The sequence below is a fragment of the Bufo gargarizans genome, chromosome 10, assembly GCF_014858855.1.
Source record: "Bufo gargarizans isolate SCDJY-AF-19 chromosome 10, ASM1485885v1, whole genome shotgun sequence".
In the NCBI taxonomy this organism is placed as follows: domain Eukaryota; kingdom Metazoa; phylum Chordata; class Amphibia; order Anura; family Bufonidae; genus Bufo; species Bufo gargarizans.
In genome coordinates, this window is record NC_058089.1 from 81,068,448 (window position 1) to 81,089,149 (window position 20,702).

At 45.1% G+C, this 20,702-nt stretch overlaps 1 protein-coding gene across 3 annotated transcripts in view; it reads right to left on the reverse strand.

Moving 5' to 3' along the window:
* Positions 1-20,702, reverse strand: part of ADCY7 (adenylate cyclase 7) — a 194,241-nt gene that overhangs the window by 19,024 nt on the left and 154,515 nt on the right. For all 3 annotated transcript variants that reach the window (XM_044270006.1, XM_044270005.1, XM_044270007.1), the window contains exons 9-14: positions 19,928-20,086; positions 15,140-15,272; positions 12,181-12,369; positions 11,096-11,139; positions 9,194-9,274; positions 7,398-7,470 (exon numbers count right to left, since the gene is read on the reverse strand). In XM_044270006.1, the coding sequence (XP_044125941.1) occupies positions 7,398-7,470; positions 9,194-9,274; positions 11,096-11,139; positions 12,181-12,369; positions 15,140-15,272; positions 19,928-20,086 (679 nt within the window). The remainder of the gene's footprint in view (positions 1-7,397; positions 7,471-9,193; positions 9,275-11,095; positions 11,140-12,180; positions 12,370-15,139; positions 15,273-19,927; positions 20,087-20,702) is intronic.

Here is a 20,702-nt window from a genome sequence, read left to right on the forward strand (position 1 = left end):
GCATTAGGAAAATCCTGATCAGTATTCTTCCGGCATAGAGCCCCGACTACGGAACTCTATGCCGGAAGACTATAACGCAGATGTGAAAGAGCCCTTAAGCAGATCTGCCCGGTTTCCCTGCTATTGGCAGCCATGCCCCTCCTGTCCTGCTCTCACAGCAGCCTCTCCATCCCTGCACCTGCCATGGAGGAGCTACCTCGTCCATGCCTGAAGGAGTGTGCTTCTGTCTGGGTCCTAAAGCGCCCTGCTTGTATCAGAGGTGCTTTCCTTCTGTGACTGGCACTCCTGGCTGGCAGGGGCTTAGCAGGGACACTTGTTAAAAGCTGAAATAAAAAAACTTTTGCATGACGCAGGTATTGGCTACCCCGCTTCTAACCCTGTACCCCACTCCCTCCAAGCCCAAAATAACGACACGTACACCAGGTTGGATTGAATCGGCCACAGCAGCCGTTTTATTATTACATATTTTAACTTTGCAGAAAACTGTACAACCAACCCATATGCAACAAGCATATTACAGCACACCCCCAACATATGTATAACATATATTAATGACGAGGAAGGTCCTCGAAGCCATAAATTTGATTAAACCCTCCTCCGCAGGGTACTCCATCTTGCCCCCAGCCTATGAGCGCCAGCTCGGAGGCACCACTGATGGACCTAAAAAACCTGCCCCGAAAATACCAACTATGGGAGTCCAGCCCCAACCATGGACCCCCCCATCCTCAAGAACCTGTTATTCCTCCAACTCCGAGGACCTCCTGCCACCAAGAACGCACAGGCTTGAGCCCTTAAAGGGAACCTGTCACCTGGATTTTGTGTATAGAGCTGAGGACATGGGTTGCTAGATGGCCGCTAGCACATCCGCAATACCCAGTGCCCATAGCTCTGTGTGCTTTTATTGTGTAAAAATACCGATTTGATACATATGCAAATTACCCTGAGATGAGTCCTGTATGTGAGATGAGTCAGGGACAGGACTTATCTCAGGGTAATTTGCATATGTATCAAATCTGTTTTTTTACACAATAAAAGCACACAGAGCTATGGGGACTGGGTATTGCGGATGTGCTAGCAGCCATCTAGCAACCCATGTTCTCAGCTCTATACACAAAATCCCGGTGACAGGTTCCCTTTAAGCATGGGCGTCCCCCTAAACACCCAACACAGTCTCAATGCCCCCTTGCAATCCAAGACACCAGAGATCAATACCAATCGCATTGAGATGCACCCCATCACTCCGCCAAAACACCCCCGAGCCTTGTCCTAAATCCGCATGTCGCACGGCTACGGCCCCATTCAGCAACATGAACCTACCCACCGCCTGATTCACCTTTATCTGGGCTTTGTTCAAACGGTCTGCTGACCGAGCCCCACACCACACATGCCTGTATACCACATCAGACCAAATGGTTACTAATCCCGGGAACAATGCCCAGGTCCGCAACAGATCGAATTTTATATCCCTAATCAGCTCACGGAAAGGTCTTGCTCCTAAGTCATTACTGCTTACGTGTAACACCAACACATCCGGGGGTCTATCCAATCGCACAAACCTGTGAATCTCCGGTAAGACACTACTCCACACTTATCCTCTTTTTCAAAGATGATTTTTATTAGGATTTTTCAATGTAAACTTACATTTAAAACATTGAAGTATGTTTATGTAAATACAAGCACCATAAATACCTCTTTTTCCTAGCCAACAGATCACCGCCACCTCTCTTGCAAAACCTAACTGTCGCCCGTACTGCCGTGCCGCCGCTCGCAATGCTTCCCAAAAAACACACGAAGCAACGATGCAGACAATGAATTGATGGCCTGAACCACTCCCAGATTATCGCAATGGAAGCGCACTTTACGGTTACAAAATCTTTGACCCTACAAGAAAACTGCCACTAGGATCGGGAAAAGCTCAAGTTGCGCACCCAACCCAGTGAAAACCACTCCTCCGGCCATTTTTCCGCACACCTCTGCCCATCGCAATAAACCCCAAACCCGTCCCCCCTGCCACATCCGAGAATAATTCAAAATCGAAACAATTCACTGTCTCACTCAAAAAAAGCGACCGCCCATTATGGGAGGCCAAAAAGGAACCCCAAACTCTTAAGTCGTCTCTCAATTCCCTTCCCAACCTTATATAATGATGAGGCCTTGGAAGTCGCCATGGACAATCATCGTGAAAATACCCTGCCCATCGGTATTATCCGACAAGCAAAGTTACATTTTTCTAAAAGCGACTGCAAATCGCGTAGTTTAATCTTATTCAGACGCTGCACCCGCTGCACTGTGTTTTTTAAATACTCCAGCTTGTCTGGTGGCAACCGACATTCCATCCTCTCAGTATCAATAATGATACCCAAGAAACTTAGCTTGGTAGCAGGGCCCACAGTCTTCTCTGATGCCAACGGGACTCCAAAACACGCAAACAACGTTTCCAGCGTATGCAACAATAAAGAGAAACCATCGAACCTGGCGGACCTATGCATAGGAAGTCATCCAAGTAATGGATGATAGAAGACCATCCGGCTGCATCCACAACTGCCCAATCCAAAAAAGAACTAAAAGTTTCAAAATACCCACAGGACAGCGAACACCCCATCGGAAGACATTGGTCCACGAAAAACTTCCCTTCCCAAAAACAACCCAACAAATGTAAACTGTCCGGGTGTACTGGCAGTAACCGAAAAGCCGTTTTTGCCAACAATGACCCTTTTCCAATTTTTTTTTACCCACCCAACTGCCGCATCAAATGATGTTTACACCACCGAACACAGTTCAGGATCTATCCCATTATTGACCGACGAACCCTTTGGATATGATATGACTTCTTGGGCACAACACCCAGCGGTGACAAACACAAAGCAGTCATTGGAGGTTCCGAAAATGGCCCCGCCATCCGTCCCAGCCGCACCTTCCTAAACAACTTCTCTGTGACTACCTCCTTGTGCTCGTACGCCGAATGAAAATTCTTTTTAACAAAAACGCTTCCCCCAGAACAAAGGGATTGCAAAAACCGAACTAGAACCCCTCCCTTAACAAACCCGCTGCCTCCCCATCAGGGTACCTACTTAGAAATGGCGCCATCTCTTCCAAAGGCACTGGCGTCACCACCTTTTGAAGCAGCTTCCTCCCCTTTTTGCCTATTTCCTCTGAAACATCTACTAGCCCCATGTGCTCCCCCACAAGAAGTGCATTAAATTTGCACTTCGCCCCAAACTTACATCCTCCTTCATTAAACAAAAAACAGTCCCTTGGCCGACGCCGTAGTAAACGTGGATTGTCCGGATCCTCCTGGTTCCCTCCGAAAGGACTGAGCCGCTCTAACCGGTGCCGTGACTTTTAGCCATAACGTAATATCCACGTGGTCCCAGCGAATGCTTGGACGCACCACCATCCGCTGCCGAAAATGTTCGTCATAGCGGAGCCACGCTTGACCACCATTAACCCAGTATGCTTCGCTAATCGTGTCAAGGTAGCAAAAAATGAGCCAAACAACATTCGGGCGCTTTTTCCCCAATAACACTGGCTAAAATAGCAAAAGCTTGCAGCCAATTAGAAAAAGTGCGCGGAATCAAGCGATACCGGCACTTTTCTTCTTCTTCTTCTTTTTTACCGTCGTCCTTTCTGGCCCTGTCCAATTTAAAACGTTCCAGGCAAAGTAGTGAAAAAATGTCAACATACTCCAAATCCAATCTCTTACATCTTGTTTTAAATGTGCTCCTAAAGGGCCCTTAAAGCACACATAAACCTCCCCCATGCAGCGTCATCCATCCTAACCGACTCTTCCTCAAGCGAACACACAGCGTCCCCGTCCCCCCGTGACACCCCCGAACTGTGTATGGACTGCACCTGCCCCCCGTCCCAAGTACCCGGAATGTCCATCGACCCCCAAAGGCACTAAGGAAAGATAGGAAAGGTCCCCATGATAACTCACCAGGCTGCCTGGGTGCTGTTATCCCACCAGCCGCAGATCCTGAATCCCGTCCAGACGCTGTTCCCGTAGCCCGTCCATCCAATAGTTCAGGATGCGACAACCCATCTTCAGAGGATGATGCAGCTCCCAGGGACCCTGGAACAGATGTGCTGCCCGTTTTCCACCGCCGACCTCACGTTGGCAACGGCACTCATGAAGGGGGGGAGGGGGGACAGCATCCTGCTGCCCGCACACATGGCTCAGCCCCCCCCACCCCCCACTGCTGCAGGGGAAGACAGCCCTATCCATGTCCCCACGTTTGCCCCAAGCAGCCTCCCCTGCAACAAACAGGGGATCCGACGAACCTGCTCTTGCGCCACTACAGTCGCCAGCAGAGGGAGTTCTGGTGAGAATCTTAAGTCTGCCGGAGTCCCACCGTAGACATGGATTCCTCCCACGGCGGGACGACAGAGCAGGAGGCTGCTGCTCATGCGCAAACCCTGGAGGGTCCCTGGTGGGGCTCCTGACCTGGCGCCGTGAGGCGCACCGGCGGATGTGAGCACAGTGGCCGCCGCGTCTATTGTTGCAGGGACCCGTCCCCTATCTCTCCTTCTCTAAGCAGGCCCTGGAGCTGAGACTGCACCTATTCCGGTCCATGCGCAATTGCCTTCTCCCACAGCAGGCGAATTAACCCTTCAACGTCTGCCATTATTAGGTGAGCTAGCTGCTGTTTTTTCTGTGTCCCTGCCTGCTGGTCTCTTTCTAAAAATGGCCTCTTCTTCTTCTCCCGCCACCCTATTTAAAGGCCTCCCCCCTTTTACCCCACCCCTATATTTTAAAACCGACCAATCCCTGCCTAGCCTCGCTCGCTGGCGCCTCCCCTCGTTAAGCTGGCCTCCCCCCAGGCTGCGCCCTCTAGTCCGGCCACACTGGAGGAAGGGAGACTGAGGAGAAGCTGTGATGGCTGATCTGACTGCTCTGTTTCCCCTGTGCTGAGAGGATCCTGCCAACCTGTGAGGATGTAGCAGAGCCAGGGAAGTGCTGTGGACCACAAACTGTGAGCAATCCTAGTGTCTGTCCTGTTTATGGCCCCTCTGCTCTGTGTTCTTAGCACTGACATGATATTACAGCCAGACCAAGAGTTCAGGAGTGTTAACCCCTTGTGAGCTGTCAGTATGGCTGAGGTCAGTGATATCAGCAGCAGTCACTGGTCTCACCGTCTATAAATATGTGCCCTTCCTGCACTCTGTATATGGTGATATCTGACCCCCACCACTGCATATAGAGATCCGTGACCCCCGTACACTGTATACAGTGATCCATGCTAACGCTAGCCCACGAGTGCCGCCGGAAGTCCGCTCTGACCCTATTCACTTTAATGTGGACAGGTCGGAGGTGCGGCCACAGCCCGGCAAACATGCTGAGAGGCGGCCGGACAAAAAACACTGCGTGCTGGGCATCAGTGAATGTGAATGGGGCCGGAGCGGACTTCTGACGGCACTCGTGGGCTAGCGTTAGCATGGATCCGTCAGGGGAACAGCCTGCCAGACCCTGCTAACGCTAGTGTGAAGCCTTAGTCGTGTGATGATAGACAGGAGGCTCCTCTCTATGTGAGATCGATTTGTACAAATGTATTCAGCAGAGCTCTTGTGCAACAAAGATCTGTCCCCCCGCTCAACAGCCCCCCTCCTCCGGCAGTCCGTGCACCTAAACAGAAATCTATGACAGCTCAGAGGTGCCGTGGATTTCTGGCTTCATTTGAGTCAGAAAACTGGCGAAAATGAACATAAATTTGTTGGGGCGACTGGTCACGCCCCCTCCCTGGCATTGCCACGCCCCCCCCTTTCATATGGACCCTTATTGATATTATCTGAGGGGCTATTTTCTCTATGGAAACACAAGTGGATGTCACGTGACCGCTCCTCTGAACATGCTTGCTGCAATGCATGCTGGGATATTTACTTTGCCGCTGCTCCGCCCACACGGCCGGTCTGAGGAGCTCCTCCAGGGAGGCGCATCATGGTGAACAGGTTAGATAAATGATATACAGCCAGTACATGTCACAGGATAGAAATACTTCACGGTTTGGGCTATTATCTAGGGCACTTTGGATTTTTGATACCCCTTTAAGGACATAAACTATGTTCAGACCACCTATCTAATCAAACACCAGGGAGCCTGGTGGATCTGTGAAAGGCCTAATAAGTGCACATATGAGGGTGCGCATGTCTGCACCCAGTTTCTGTATGTGTCGGGGTGACACTTAAATTGCAGATTAATGTGGCAGTGACTTCTATTACTGTGACACTGCGGAGGGTCTGTTTAGTCAGTATAATACAACAAGGTAGAAGCCATGTTATTGACCGCTAACACAATACAGTCAGGTAAGATGGCGCAGCACAAAACTGTGCCGTGCTAATGAACAAACCTAATGGGGGTATTTACAGAGCTAAACGCACCAGAAGGCTCGCTCAATTTTGGCCAAAACAGGTGTACAAGCCTTGCACCACATTTATTTAGTGTTTTAGTCACTTTTTGCACCTCTCTAGACAAGGAATGTGCAAAATTGCACCAAATTTTGGCGCAAGATAAACCAACCAATAGTTTATGTAAAACTGAAGTTTTTGAGTTTTAGCAGGATGGACCGAGTTCATCATGCAGCATGATCCACCAAGATACATTTGTAGCATCTTTAGACTGTCTTAAAGGGGTTTCCAGGAGTTTAATATTAATGACCTGTGCTCAGAATAGGTGAATTTCAGATCAGCGGTGGTCCACTACCCGGCATCCCCCCCGATCAGCGTGCATCTTACCAGGCACATCGCTGTCCACCGGAGAGTGGCTGTGCTTGGTATTGCAGCACAGATGGAGATGGAGATGCGTCTAGACTCTAGGCCAATGATGGTGAACCTATGGCACGGGTGCCAGAGGCGGCACTCACAGCCCTCTCTGTGGGCACCCACACCCAGGAAAAAGTCTATGGTGTACCAATATGCCTTAGACTTCTCCTGTCAGTCATCGGCGCAGGGCGCACTATGAACAGCACAGGCAGCGCACTGAATGTAGGCAGGCTATTGTAGATAAATGATAAAGTACATGGAAGATATTCTATATTGGACTGTAGTATTCAAGGTAAATTGCCGTGTTGGCACTTTGCGATAAATAAGTGGGTTTATGTTGCAGTTTGGGCACTCGGTCTGTAAAAGGTTCGCCATCACTGCTCTAGGCCATCCGACTGGTGAACTGAGGAATAGGCCCCGGCACTCCAGCGAGTTGATCAGCAGAGGTGCTGGGAGTCAGACCCCTGCCAATCTGATATTGATGGCATATCTAAAGACTGGCCATCAACATCAACATTTTGGACAACCGCTTTAAGTTAACACTGTCTAAATATCAGGCAGGATTAGTAAATCTCCCCCATTGTGCACTATTGTTTCATCTGCAGAGTACAAGTAATATAGAATATTAAATTTTTCCCTACCTCTCTTTCTAGACCATCAGCAGTGAAAAAAAGTAGGAATGCATAAAAGTCATCAGATTTCCCAAACCAGGGCCTGAAAGAAAGGACGGCAAACAAGTGACACATATGAATAACATGCTCTGCAAGTCTCCTAGTAAGGCCTCTTGCACACAAATTTTTTTTTTCTGTTTCCGTTCCGTTTTTTGGGGTTCTGTTTGCGGTCCGTATGCAGAACCATTCACTTCAATGGGTCCGCAAAAACAACGGAAGGTACTCCATATGCATTCCGTTTCCATATTTCCGTTCGGTTCAAAGATAGAACATGTCCTATTATTGCCCGCAAATCACGTTCCGTGGCTCCATTCAAGTCAATGGTTCTGCAACAAAAAAAAAGAATGCATACGGAATGCATCCATATGTCTTCCGTATCTGTTCCATTTTTGCGGAACCATCTATTGAAAATTTTATGCCCAGCCCAATTTTTTTATGTACTTACTGTTTAAACATTATTGTATGCTTCTGTTTCCGATCCGCAAAAAAACGGATCACAAATGGAAACCAAACGGAAAAACGGAATTGCAAAACGAAACAGAAGCGGAAACATTACTGCGACAAAAAAAATGAAAAACGGATTGCAAAATACAGAAAAAGCCATAAGGTCGTGTGCAAGAGGCCTAAATCTGAGAATCTTAATTATTTTAGCAAGTCTTGACACATAAGCTTCACATTTCTTGCAGAAACTTCTGTCACAATTATCTGAAAGCTCTTCAGCAAATCTGCCACATGTATATATACTATTAGAGATGTTTTCCCATGGATGCCATGGAAGCTGAGAACGAAGGTCCTCTTCAAAACTTGACCTGCACAGCAGCTCCTCCAGGCCCCCGGCTGTGCAGGGATTTGGGTGACGTCACTACACCAGTGCTGTGCCCACTTCATCGTTAATTTCATTGGTGGCCTCTAATGACAGACTGATTATAAAGTGATCACATATCTTAGGCTGGGTTCACACCTGAGCGTATTCAATAAGCGCTGTTTACAGGCATTTTTATCGGGCGTTTTTGAGGCGTATTTTGGGGTGTTTTTGTATTTTGGAAACGCGCGTCGTCCGTGCGTTCTTGCTATTGACCACAATAAAAAACAGCGGTGTTACGCGCGACAATACGCCCCAAAGAAGCTCCTGTACTTCTTGGGGCGTAGGGAGTTTTACAGCGCATTTGTACGCGCTGTAAAATGCACAGGTGAGAACCATGCCCATAGGGAAACATTGTTTTTTGCCTGTTGAGCGTTTTACAGCGCGTAGGAACGAGCTGTAAAACGCTCAGGTGTGAACCCAGCCTTAGAGTTATTCCATCAGTTTATAACATCAGTGCTGCAGCTCCGTGGCTGGTGGTCATGTCACTGAGCGAGAGAGCACTGGGCATCTTCTGTTTCCAGATCAGATGAGTCCCGGCAACGGGACCTTCACCAACCAGGTCATAGCACATTTGAGCAATATGTCATCACGTTATGCAATGGTAATAATCCATTTAAAGATTCCCAAAAAGATTGTTACAAGCCGAGGACTATGTATATGGTATAGCCATGGTGGACACTAGACTGCATTATCATTTAACTGTATGTAGGAAACCAGCAAAGCTGAAGACATAGATGAAACACATTTAATGGAGAGTAACCGTGCACCACACCCCTCATTCAAGGTCAATGTCCTGTCACCAGTTACTCTCTATATTGTATACAGGCACAAGAAGCGGCTTATGGTAGGGTATTTTTTATTTTTTTTTTATTTATTTTTTTAAAGTAAAAAGGGAACTTACTTCACCGAACTGAGGCCATCGATTGTGTTCAGCATTCTGTCATGAAGTTCTTCCTCCTGGTTCCGTTTTTGTGAAACAGTCCTAAATAAAGAACAATTGAACGTCATTACATGGCTATCATCATGTCATGACAAAGCTTAGCTGTGAAGCTGTAACATCTGGGGCGATTATTAAATGGATGTTTAACATGCAAAATACTCGGGTTTCAGAAAGCTTTAAAATGACACAACAAAAGCCATTGACGAGTTTAAGGTTTATTTCCAGCTGGGACATTGATCCCACGTCTGGGACCCACTCCTATCTGCAGAATGGGACCCCAAAGTGAACAGAGAGGAGACACGAATGCGCAGCCATCAATGTCCCAGGTGGCCCAACCCCTTTAATGCAGGGGCAGACTGGGAACTTAAAGTGGCCCTGGAAAAAATATTAAAAGTGGCCCTGTTTTGTAGTCGGGTCCAAACTGATGGAAGGCAGGGCTAACACAAGCAGTCGGGGCCAGCAATACCATATTGTGGCATATTATACCACCCCAAAAGAGCCAAATACCACGGTCCATCACAAAATACTGCCGACAGCAGAACAAGATACATCTTCAAAAACTTTCACTGGCCGGCTGTGAGGAAGTCTTAGGTGGCCCCCTGGGCATTGGCCCACCAGGAAATTTCCCTGTAAGGTCTATGGCCAATCCTTGCATGTTTTAATGTATGCTAAATTTACACATATATATATATATATATATATATATATAAAATAGGTTATTGTATCTACTGTATAGATCTGTGTCAACTTTTTCTTTCCTTATGACAGGTCTGGGGGTAAACCTGCAAAGGACCCCGATTGCCCAGGTACAATAAATTCATACACCATTCCAAGCCTGTTCAATAAATAGGTGATGCCAGCCTGCTGGACTGTTGTTGATACTGATACAGACTTTGAATGTGTAATATCGTATTCTGAATGCTAATAAACTCTTCCATTATGGAAGAACTTAGCATACAGGAGGCACGAGGAGGGGAGGGCAGCACGGCACCAGCTCTACTCATCCTCCCTGGTCTTTTTCCAGGCTCCACTCTGTACACAGTCAGGAGGTAGTGCATGTTTGTAGGTGTGCACTATGACCTGACACTGTGGTACATTAGATCACAGTGCAGCACAGGCCAGAGGTGTGGTGCAGGGAGCGGTGAGTCCTTGTTCTGCAGCGTGGCAGCGCCATCCAGAGCAAGCGAGGAAAGTTTTTTTTTACTGTTTGGTGGGGGTCTGGCCTGAAGTCTGATGGGGTTCTAATCTGAAGTCTGATGGTGGTCTGATCTGAGGCTGATGCTGGTCTGATCTGAGGCTGGTCGGATCTGAGGCTGATGCTGGTCTGATCTGAGGCTGATGCTGGTCTGGTCTGATCTGAGGCTGATGGGGGTCTGATCTGAGGCTGATGGGGGTCTGATCTGAGGCTGATGGGGGTCTGATCTGAGGCTGATGGGGGTCTGATCTGAGGCTGATGGAGTTTGGGAGGTCTGATCTGAGGCTGATGGAGTTTGGGGGGTCTGATCTGAGGCTGATGGAGGTCTGATCTGAGGATGATGGGTGTCTATTCTAAGACTGATGGAGGCTGGGGTCTGATGGGGTTCTGATGAAGGTCTGATGGAGCTTGGGGCTCTGATCTAAGGTCAGATGAAAAATATTCTTTCCTTATTTCTCTCCTCCAATTCCTAGACGCTGGAGACATTGGTTACCCAAAACTGTTACAATTATATTGTTTATTGGAGTGAGATCACATGTTAAATTTATTGCCAACCTTGTTTTTCTTATTCTGGACTTAAAGGTTACAAACACAGAAATGATCTTCTTGACAAAAATTAAATTTTCAGTTTCTCCTTTAAAGAAAAAAAAGTCAGCAGTTCTTCATACCTTTCTGTATTAACCTGGCACCCCATACTTTGCAGAGCAATTTCCTACAAAAGTAAATATTACAATATTATTTCATTTATATAGTTTGTGCACTCATATACAATGAATGTAATCAAAAAGCGAAATATATTTTCACTAATTCTGTTATGGTAAAGAATGAGGCCTAGTGTACATGACTATTCTTCTCCACAAAATGGACAAGAATAGGACATGTTCTATAATTTTCAGAATGGCCACACGGATGCACTTTTTGCTGTCCCATACCTCTGAAGCAAACCAGAAATACAATAGTGTGCATGAGCTCTAATTCCCATGATCAGGGCCCACTTCGCTGACAAGACTACATTTTGGGCCCTCCTTCTATAGTAAGGTCCTGCCCTGGACGTGGAGATTCCTGACCATTGTCCTACCACCTGAATAATTCAACATCCTCCATAACATATCTTATGGATTCATACATGTTGTTTCCTTGCAGCTAGGGATGTTAATAAAGGTTATTACTGATGGTATGAGATGGCGCATATCCATTCTCAGGGAATACTTATTCTTATTTTCAAGGGATAAAATTGTTACCGACATGCCTACTATAAAAACAATATAAGAGGTCGGTGTACATGAGACGCTGAACGCCCAGTTGAGTTGCGACCCCCAAGTCATTTTACTTAAGCTTCATTAGATATATTCTAAACTAAGCAGTGCGGGTATCCTACTACAAATAAAAAATGCAAAGTATTCTAAAAATAAAAAAACACTATAGTCTGACCACTGAAATCATTGTGCCGGTCACTAATACATGCAGCGCTCATAGAGGACAGCATCTCTGTGCTATTGATAAGGAGTTTTTAGAAATAACATACACCATTTACACTATGAAGGTGCCAACCCCCCTCTGTGTCCCGACTCCCAACACTTGACAGGGGAAAGAGGGATCGGCGATATGAGACTTCATACTAGATGTATGGCTAGCTGAACTTTGTTCTGTGTAGTTCCAAAAGTTTTTTTTTTTTTTTTCAAATAAAAAAAATGAATCATATGTTCAGACGAAAATGCTAGTAAACAGTGCAACATAGCAGAAAGCCACTAACCCGTTTTGGCTTTCCATTTGTAACAGGTGTCACAGTGGTAGAGGGCTCAGTGGAGTCAAGATGAGAGAAAGGTCTTGCTGCCCCCCATGATTCCAAATATCTTGTCATGCGGACTGACGGTCGAACCTTTAGACCATCATTTACTCGCGTCCTGGCAATGTGGTGGTTCTGGATCTGGCGTTCTTTTGACTAGAAATAACACAAAACAGTTATTAAATACACAGTCAAATGCAGTGCAGTCCAACCTTCAACATCACTTTTATTTTATTTTTTATATCTTGATAGTTCTGTTCTGGTAATTATTTTTTATATATATTCAAAGTAGTTGGGGGCTTTGTTTTTTCCTGATGCAAAGCTCCAAATCATCTGCATAGACATGTAGACATGTAATGATACCACACACAGCTCATCCCATGTGGATATGGTATATTTCTATAGTTCCATAAAGCTGATCTTCCTTTTCAATTGCTTTAGTTATCAAATGAACTAAGGGGGTCATTTATTATACTGAAATACACGTATATTAGGCGCATTTCAGGCGAAGATAACGGCGACTTTGACCCACTCATGCCAGGTCTAAAATTGTGGGCGGAGAAGGAGATGGGCCGACTGTTTCAGGCGTAGACAAATGTCTAAATGTAAGACAGCTCGGAAGCTGTCTTACATTTAGAACTGGCACTGGATGCACTAAAGTTATGGAGAGTCTGGCAGGGTTTTATAAAGACTGGCGTCTAAAACACCAGTCTTAATAAATGTGCCCCTAAGTTTCAAATAGAATCTGGCCAGTGGTCACCTCGTCAACCAGCTACAGTGTCTCCGCATAAGAACTAATGGTCTGATGTCTGAATCCTTTGTACTGGGAGGGCTACTCGTCAGGGGTGTCCCCTGTTGGCATTACTCTTTGTATTAGCCATTGAACCCTTGGCCCGCTTGATACATCTTAGGACATCACAGGTTTGGAGGAGAAAATTGCACTATATGCAGATCATATGTTGCTGCTTTTTAGTAATTTGTAATGTGTCTAATTGCAGACTTTGACACCTATTCTGGCCTTTCTATTAACTGGAATATCAGTACTGCTTCCATTGGACCATTTGCCTGAGCCCGGTCTAGAACATAGAGCCCCAACTTCAGGTAGCATCCACTTTTAACTACCTAGACATGCAGGTATCTTCTCAGCCTCAGGAATATATCACTCTTAATTTGCTCCCATTACTGGATAAAAGTGCTCAGAAAACAACTACTTGGTGCAAGCTCCCACTCTCTATACCCGATCAACATGGTGCTAATGCTGCAATTCCTATATGTTCAGCATAATAGTTGTATCTGGAACCCAATGCGTTATTTTTACAAAATAAAAAGTCTATTTCGCTCCTCAATTTTCAATAGACAGTTTCAAAGAATCAGGTTGGAAACCTCACAAAGAGGTAAAGATTGTGGGGAATTGGTGATACCTAATCCCTAGCTAAAGAAAACAGAATATCAACAAAGGCTATATTAGTAGGCGCCATATAGACATCTTTCATTCACATTAGTCAAGAGTAGTCAGAAAGTGGCCGAACCCCTTTAAGAATTTTCAGCACCTGAAGTCAGAGCTTGGGCTCCTAAATCCCATCTTCTATCGATATCCACAACTCCGTCATGCCTTAGATGTGCAGAGCAAAATGTTAGATCTCACTATTCATACTGTTAATAGAGCAGGTCATGTCTAGGGGAGACACCAAGGTGTCATCTCCAATTTTTATCATCTTTGTTTTAATTTTATCATGAGCAATTTCCCCTGCAAGCACAGAGTAAATGGACACGAGTTGTGGGTCCCTTAACAGATGCACAATAATCGGAAGTTTTGACTATGTGACCGTCTTTAACAGTTTGTGAAACTCATAGACTCTCACAACTCTTTCCGATTCACAGAGTGTATAAGACTCCCTTCACCCTATATGGGTTCGGAGGACATCTGACTGCCCTAGATTTAGCATTTCTGATGCTCATGTTCTCCATATGTTTCGGGAGTGCACTGCTCTGGGTTCATCCTGGTGGGCAATCCTGGACATTATTTTTGTGGTGTATGGGATGCGTCGTCCTGCTGAGCCCATGGTATGTATTCTGGGGCATTTGCAATCTAATATTACAGAGAGGACTTACTTTCTCGGGCAAGAAAAAGTAATTGCCAATAGGAGAAGAGTTTGTTGCCCGCATGAATAAAGTAATCTGATCATAAATGAGGGTCAGACAAAAAGTTTGAATCTATATGGGGTCCATGGATTGCAACGCCAGAGCGTCCATCACGACGGTTGTTGTGCATCTGAGCGAGAGACTGATAGGCCTGAGCTTATTTAGGGGCAATGTGATTTGACATAAGTTGGGGGAGGGGATACAGACTTTTTTCATCATTTATGCTGCAATCACAATATTCTAGAAAGGGGTTTTATTTATTTCTCCTCAATACTGAGGTCGGCCTTTGTGATCGCCAGGTGTCCATTGTACATGCCCATCTGCGGCTAAGACCTAATCTTGTGATGCTAGGTGGGTGCTGTTCTTGTGGGATAGGGAGTTGGCGGATTTATTCTCTTTGCCTTTTTTGCTCCGTATTTATCCCCTTTGCTTTATCAGGGAGGGGTTTTGGACTGTTTGTATTACAAAACTATCTGCTTTGTTTGTCCAAAATAAATAAAAATGACGATTAAAAAAAAAGTTTAATTGGCTTGATGTTGACACAATGAGAGATTGATTTCTGCCTGGAAACCAATAAAAGAACAAAGTGTGCAAATAATGACATTGTTCAGACTTATAACAACTATTGTGATCATGTCCTGCCCTGTACAGTTAGATGCTACACTATATGGCCAACTGACCATCATGCCTATATGAGCCTGAACATCCCAGTCCAAAACCATGGGTGTTAAGTCACACACATTTGCATATATAGCATACACACAATGTTATACATCATACTCACTCTTGGATCAATGACTAGGTAGGTTTTAATGTTCATTTCTTTCAAGTAGGGGTCTCTGAGCTCCCCATGTCCATCTTCTACACAGTAGGCTCCATTCAAGTGCCTCAATGTTGCTTCGGTGATGTGAACTCGACTAATTCATGTGAAAACAGAAAAACAGTAAAGATTTTTCACTAGGATGTGCTATAACTTAGGCTGCGTTCACATCTCCGTTAGCCATGATCCGGAATAAATGCCGGCTGGTGGCCGGACAGAAACCACTGCATGCAGCAGTATTAGTCTGGTCAAAACCCAACATTTCTGCCTGCTGCAAATGTTCACTGGAGATGTGAACGTGGCCTTACTGATCAGTGGGGATCTGACTGCCAGGACCCCCACCAATTTTTAAAATATGGAGGATGAAGCACTAAAAAAAAAAATGCAACCCAACTTCAACGACTTGAACAGGGCTGTTTCCTTCCCCATAAACTCACATCTGAACTTGGTTTGAAAACAAAAGAGAGAAAACAAAATGTAAGAAAACTGCACCAAACGGCCCGCTGCAAATCTGGTCTTGTGAGTGCCAACTGGACAGTTTCCATATCTGTAATGGAGTTGTATAGAGTTTGCAGCATGCTGACTGGGAAATACTGGCAGTCCGTAACTTAACAATGACCTCGCTGTCTAGTGTTAGTGACTGGTGTAGAACCGCTGTCTAAGCCTTACAGAAAAAAATTATGGCTGATGGAAAGCAAGAAGAAAAATATTTTTGGTCTTAAAAGGGTTTGTATAACAATTACATTTAATGAAGCTAAAGAATAGTAATTTTAGCAATTTTTCCATTAACACCTAGTAAATGTAATGCCTTGCAAAGATATACCCAGGATGCTCCAGATGGCGCCCCCCAGTGTGTCCATCCAGCTACGTGACTCCATTTTGGTGACCGAGCATGCCTGGTAAATCTTGTATGCTGTACTATTTTAAAATGAGCTTTCTTCACCTCGGCCGGCTGGGATGCGCAGTTTGCTTCTGAACCTCACATATAGCGGCTCCTTGGGCATCCCCACTTTCACAAAGCTTGAATAAAGCTAGAGAGGTAAAGAGATGTAATAAAAAAAAAAGCACATGTGCACGGTGAAGGTTGCCGCTTTCATAGAGGACAGCATGCAAGATTTACCACGCATGCTTGGCCATCAGAACAGAGTTGTATAGATGGACAACTAGAAACGTCATGGAGCACCATCCTGGGCATCATAGATTAATATCTTTGTAACCAGGCATCACTTTTAATAGATATTAATTCCTAATTTTCTCTTTTCACCTTGATTAATTATAAATGTCATGATGGCCAAAATTGGCTTGGCCCTACAGGGGTTAAAATAATGGTACAAGATTTGTTAAACTAGATACTTTACAGATAGCCTGTACATAACCTGTACATGAATTAGGTACGTCATAACAAATTTGCTCAGCCAATAAAATGAAGCCATGATGCACACGCACGTAGTTTCGTTCCACATCCGATCCACATTTTTTGCAGATCGGATGTGGACCTATTCATTTCAACGGGGTCACAAAAGATGTGAACAGCACTCAGTGTGCTTTTCGCATCCGTATGTCCACTCTGTCCATCCCCGCAAAAAAATAAAACATGTCCTATTCTTGTCCATTTTGTTCAAGTTTAAAAATAAATGGTGGCATGCGCCTGCCCGGGATCCGTGTTTAGCCGATCTACAGAGCGCTAAACACTTACAGCGTGTGCATGAGCCCTAACTGAAATATGGAAATACTTCTATAGATTGATCTACTGCACATATGGTTCAAACACAGTATATGCAGTGATCATACTTCATTAAATGTAATATCATTAACAAATATACAATAAAATAATACTATGAAAATTAAATTCCAAGATACTACAGTAAAGAAAATGCTAGAAAACTAGCTAAACAAGATCTAGGTAACACAGAATCCATCTTTCACAATAGATGACATCACAGCTTATCTACTCCCTCCTCCTGACCCCTTTACAGGTCACAAAGCATGCCTAGAAAAATCTCCTATAAAAGTCAATGAGGCCCCCTACTGCCCATTGTGTCTATGGCCCCTATGGCTGCTCTCAATGAACAGGGGGTCTTGATATTTTATAGGCCTAGTGACCAGTGTGAAAATTGCATGATTATTTTTAAAGGGATTCTGTCATCAGATTTAACCCCTCTAACCTAAACATATGCTCATGTGCAGACTAATAAGAAGAATCCTAAGCTGGCCTTATTAAACCTCACTGTGGCTCTATTTGCCCCAAAAAATGGTTTTTATAACCTGTCAATCACTTATATAAGGTGCCCAAGGGGAGGTACGTTAATACAGAGTGCCCGGCCGCACCCCGCACCGTCCGGTGCCCAGCGCCTTCCCTGTCTTCAGCGACGCCTTCCCCGCCTTCTACAGCTCAGCGCCGCCTCCGCAATCCTCCCCGTCCCTCTGCCAGATCCCGCGCTTGGGAGGATTGCGGAGGCGGCGCTGAGCAGTAGAAGGTGGCGCTGGGCACCGGATGGCGAGGGGTGCGGCCGGGCACCCTGTATTAACAGACCTCCCCTTGGGCACCTTATATAAGTGATTGACAAGTTATAAAAACCATTTTTTTGGGCAAATAGAGCCACAGTGAGGTTTAATAAGGCCAGCTTAGGATTCCTATTAGTCTGGACATAGAAACATAGAATGTGTCGGCAGATAAGAACCATTTGGCCCATCTAGTCTGCCCAATATACTGAATAATATGGATAGCCCCTGGCCCTATCTTATATGAAGGATGGCCTTATGCCTATCCCATGCATGCTTAAACTCCTCCACTGTATTTGCAGCTACCACTTCTGCAGGAAGCCTATTCCATGCATCCACTACTCTCTTAGTAAAGTAATACTTCCTGATATTACTTTTAATCCTTTGCCCCGCTAATTTAAAACTATGTCCTCTTGTAGCAGTTTTTCAGCATATGTTTAGGTTAGAGGGGTTAAATCTGATGACAGAATCCCTTTAAATATACAGTCAACATTGAAATTGCAACACTAAGAGGGACAAGTCATAAGGTTATGCAAAGCAAAGAAGTAGAAGGTGTCGCTAAGATCTGCAGATGTTCAAATTTTCATGCACCTAGCTCTAACCTGTGGCATGTGGGAGATGCATAAAAGCCAGATTGAAAGCAAAGTCTTTTAGCCACATGAACTCTCAAAATCTAGTTCAAGTCATGTGGGATGATTGTGTGATGCCTCCTGCTCATCAACACAAATTGAGAGGGACAGAAACCTTGAACTGAGAGACCTTGGTTTATCACTCCAGTAGATCGCTACGCACCTAGGCAGAGATGTCAGCACTGTTCAACGTTGTTAATCATGGTGGTCTGGAGAACAACAACTAACTGGAATGACAGCAGGAGGTGCACAGAGGCGAACCTGGACAGATCATCTCATTAGAAGAATGGTATGTAGTGATCCATCCTGTACTGCAAGTGAAATTGAGCATCACATCTCAAGCCTAGGACGGCAAATAGTGTCTACGTAGACCATCAGAAGGTGTTTGCATGATATAGGACTATGAGACAGACATCCAGCTACAGGAGTCCCATTGACCTCATGCCACTGCTCTCATAGACTATCATTGTGCACAGCAAGATGGCAAAGGAGGCTGGAATGGAGGGCCATCTTCTTCAGTGACGAGTCCCGATTTTATCTCGGATGCAATGACAGGCAGAGATTTGTCTGGAGACCCCAATGCCATGGCCCTTCATGAGGGAACATCACACCGATGTGGTGTGGGGTGGCATAATGTATGGTAGTGGACCCATTTACTCTTCATTTCAGGTACACTAAAAGCTTGTCATTACATTGATTTGATTGGTACGACCATTTCTCCAAAGTGTCCCTGGAGCCATTTTTAAACATGACAGCGCCATGGTGCTTGTGTTACTATGAGAGCCTGCATGTCCTAAACGTGCTACTATGGCCTGCAGCATCTCCGGATTTGTTTCCTATCGAGCACATCTGGGACATTATTGGTTGGCAATTGCAAAGGGAGCTGCCTGCAGCGGATCTTGATGATTTGCATGCCCAAGTGCATTCAGCATTGCAGGACATTCCTCAGACAACCATTATTAACTTCACTGATCGCATGCCAAGGTGTGTACGTTTATGGATGTCTGCAAGTGACGCTCATACTGAATAAATCGAGAAGTTTTCAATATTTTGTTCCCATTAATCCGGTGATTTCCATAATTCCACAACTTTTCCTTCCTGGTGATACATTTCAGTGTTGATGGGTGTAGATAGTGACATGGACATTTTTTTATTTTTTTTTAAATGTATATAATATGTTTAATGTTAATATATGTTTAACATAAAAACTTGATTTAAACAATAGGCCCCTTTCTGACGACACATTCACTTTAAGGTTACATACAACTGTACCACACTAGATCCTATATATGGATAGAAAGTGTAGATGCTGGAAGCTGCCTAGATTAGACTGTCAACAGGGCCAGAAAGGGAAAGCGTCAATATGCTTGGCCCTGTCAATCAAAGTGCAGGGGGCGTGGCAGTTGTACAGAGAGCTGAACCTCTAGGTGTAACGTCAACTCCCCCGTTGCTCCTAGAGGCTCATTTGCATATATTAAAATATCATTTTTCTCAGCAATGCGGGCACATATGAACATGGGACCAACACAGATCTCTTCAGCCGCCAAGCGCACATGTAACAGGTCAGCCAGGACAAAGCCTTTTAAAAAGATGAAAGTAAAAGCATTGAGCATAGTCTTACCCCGGTACTCCTGCTGATTCCATGCGATTGGCTAATGAGACATCATGTGACCAAACGTCAAACTGCCACTTTCGCAGTCCAATAACTCCACAGAGAACATTGCCAGAATGCACTCCAACCCGCATGTTGATATCCGCCCCTGTAGCTTCTCTCACCAGTCTTTAGAAATACAATATCCAAAAATAAATATATATATAGTACATTATATACAGTATATCCTGAGTTGTGATAAATGGTACACTTATAGCATACTCTCAGTAAAATTCCGGCCTCGAACACCATTTTGTTTTCGTTTTATGTAAGAGGTGTTCAAAAATATATATGCACAAACTAAATTGTTAAAGGGAACCTGTCAGCGGCAAAAGCCATCCCAAACCGCCAGCAGTACCTTCAAGTAGCCGGCAGTGAGTTTCGAATGAGAATTTTCTTACTGCATTCTGATGAGGCAGAAGTATGAAAAACGTTCTTTTATCCTCCGTCCGCGCTATTTTCCAGTCAAGCTTAAAGTCAAGGTAACTGCGCCCCCTTCCCTGCCCCTTCGCTGTGACTGACAGCCGGCTGTCGGGCATAAGCGTGGTCAGTCACAGGAGAAGGGGCAGGAAAGGGGGCGCAGTTACCCTGACTTTAAGCTTGACTGGAAAATAGCGCGGATGGAGGATAAAAGAAAGTTTTTCATACTTCTGCCTCATTTGAATGCAGTAAGAAAATTATCATTCGAAACTCGCTGCCGTCTACTTGAAGGTACTGCTGGCGGTGTGGGATGGCTTTTGCCGCT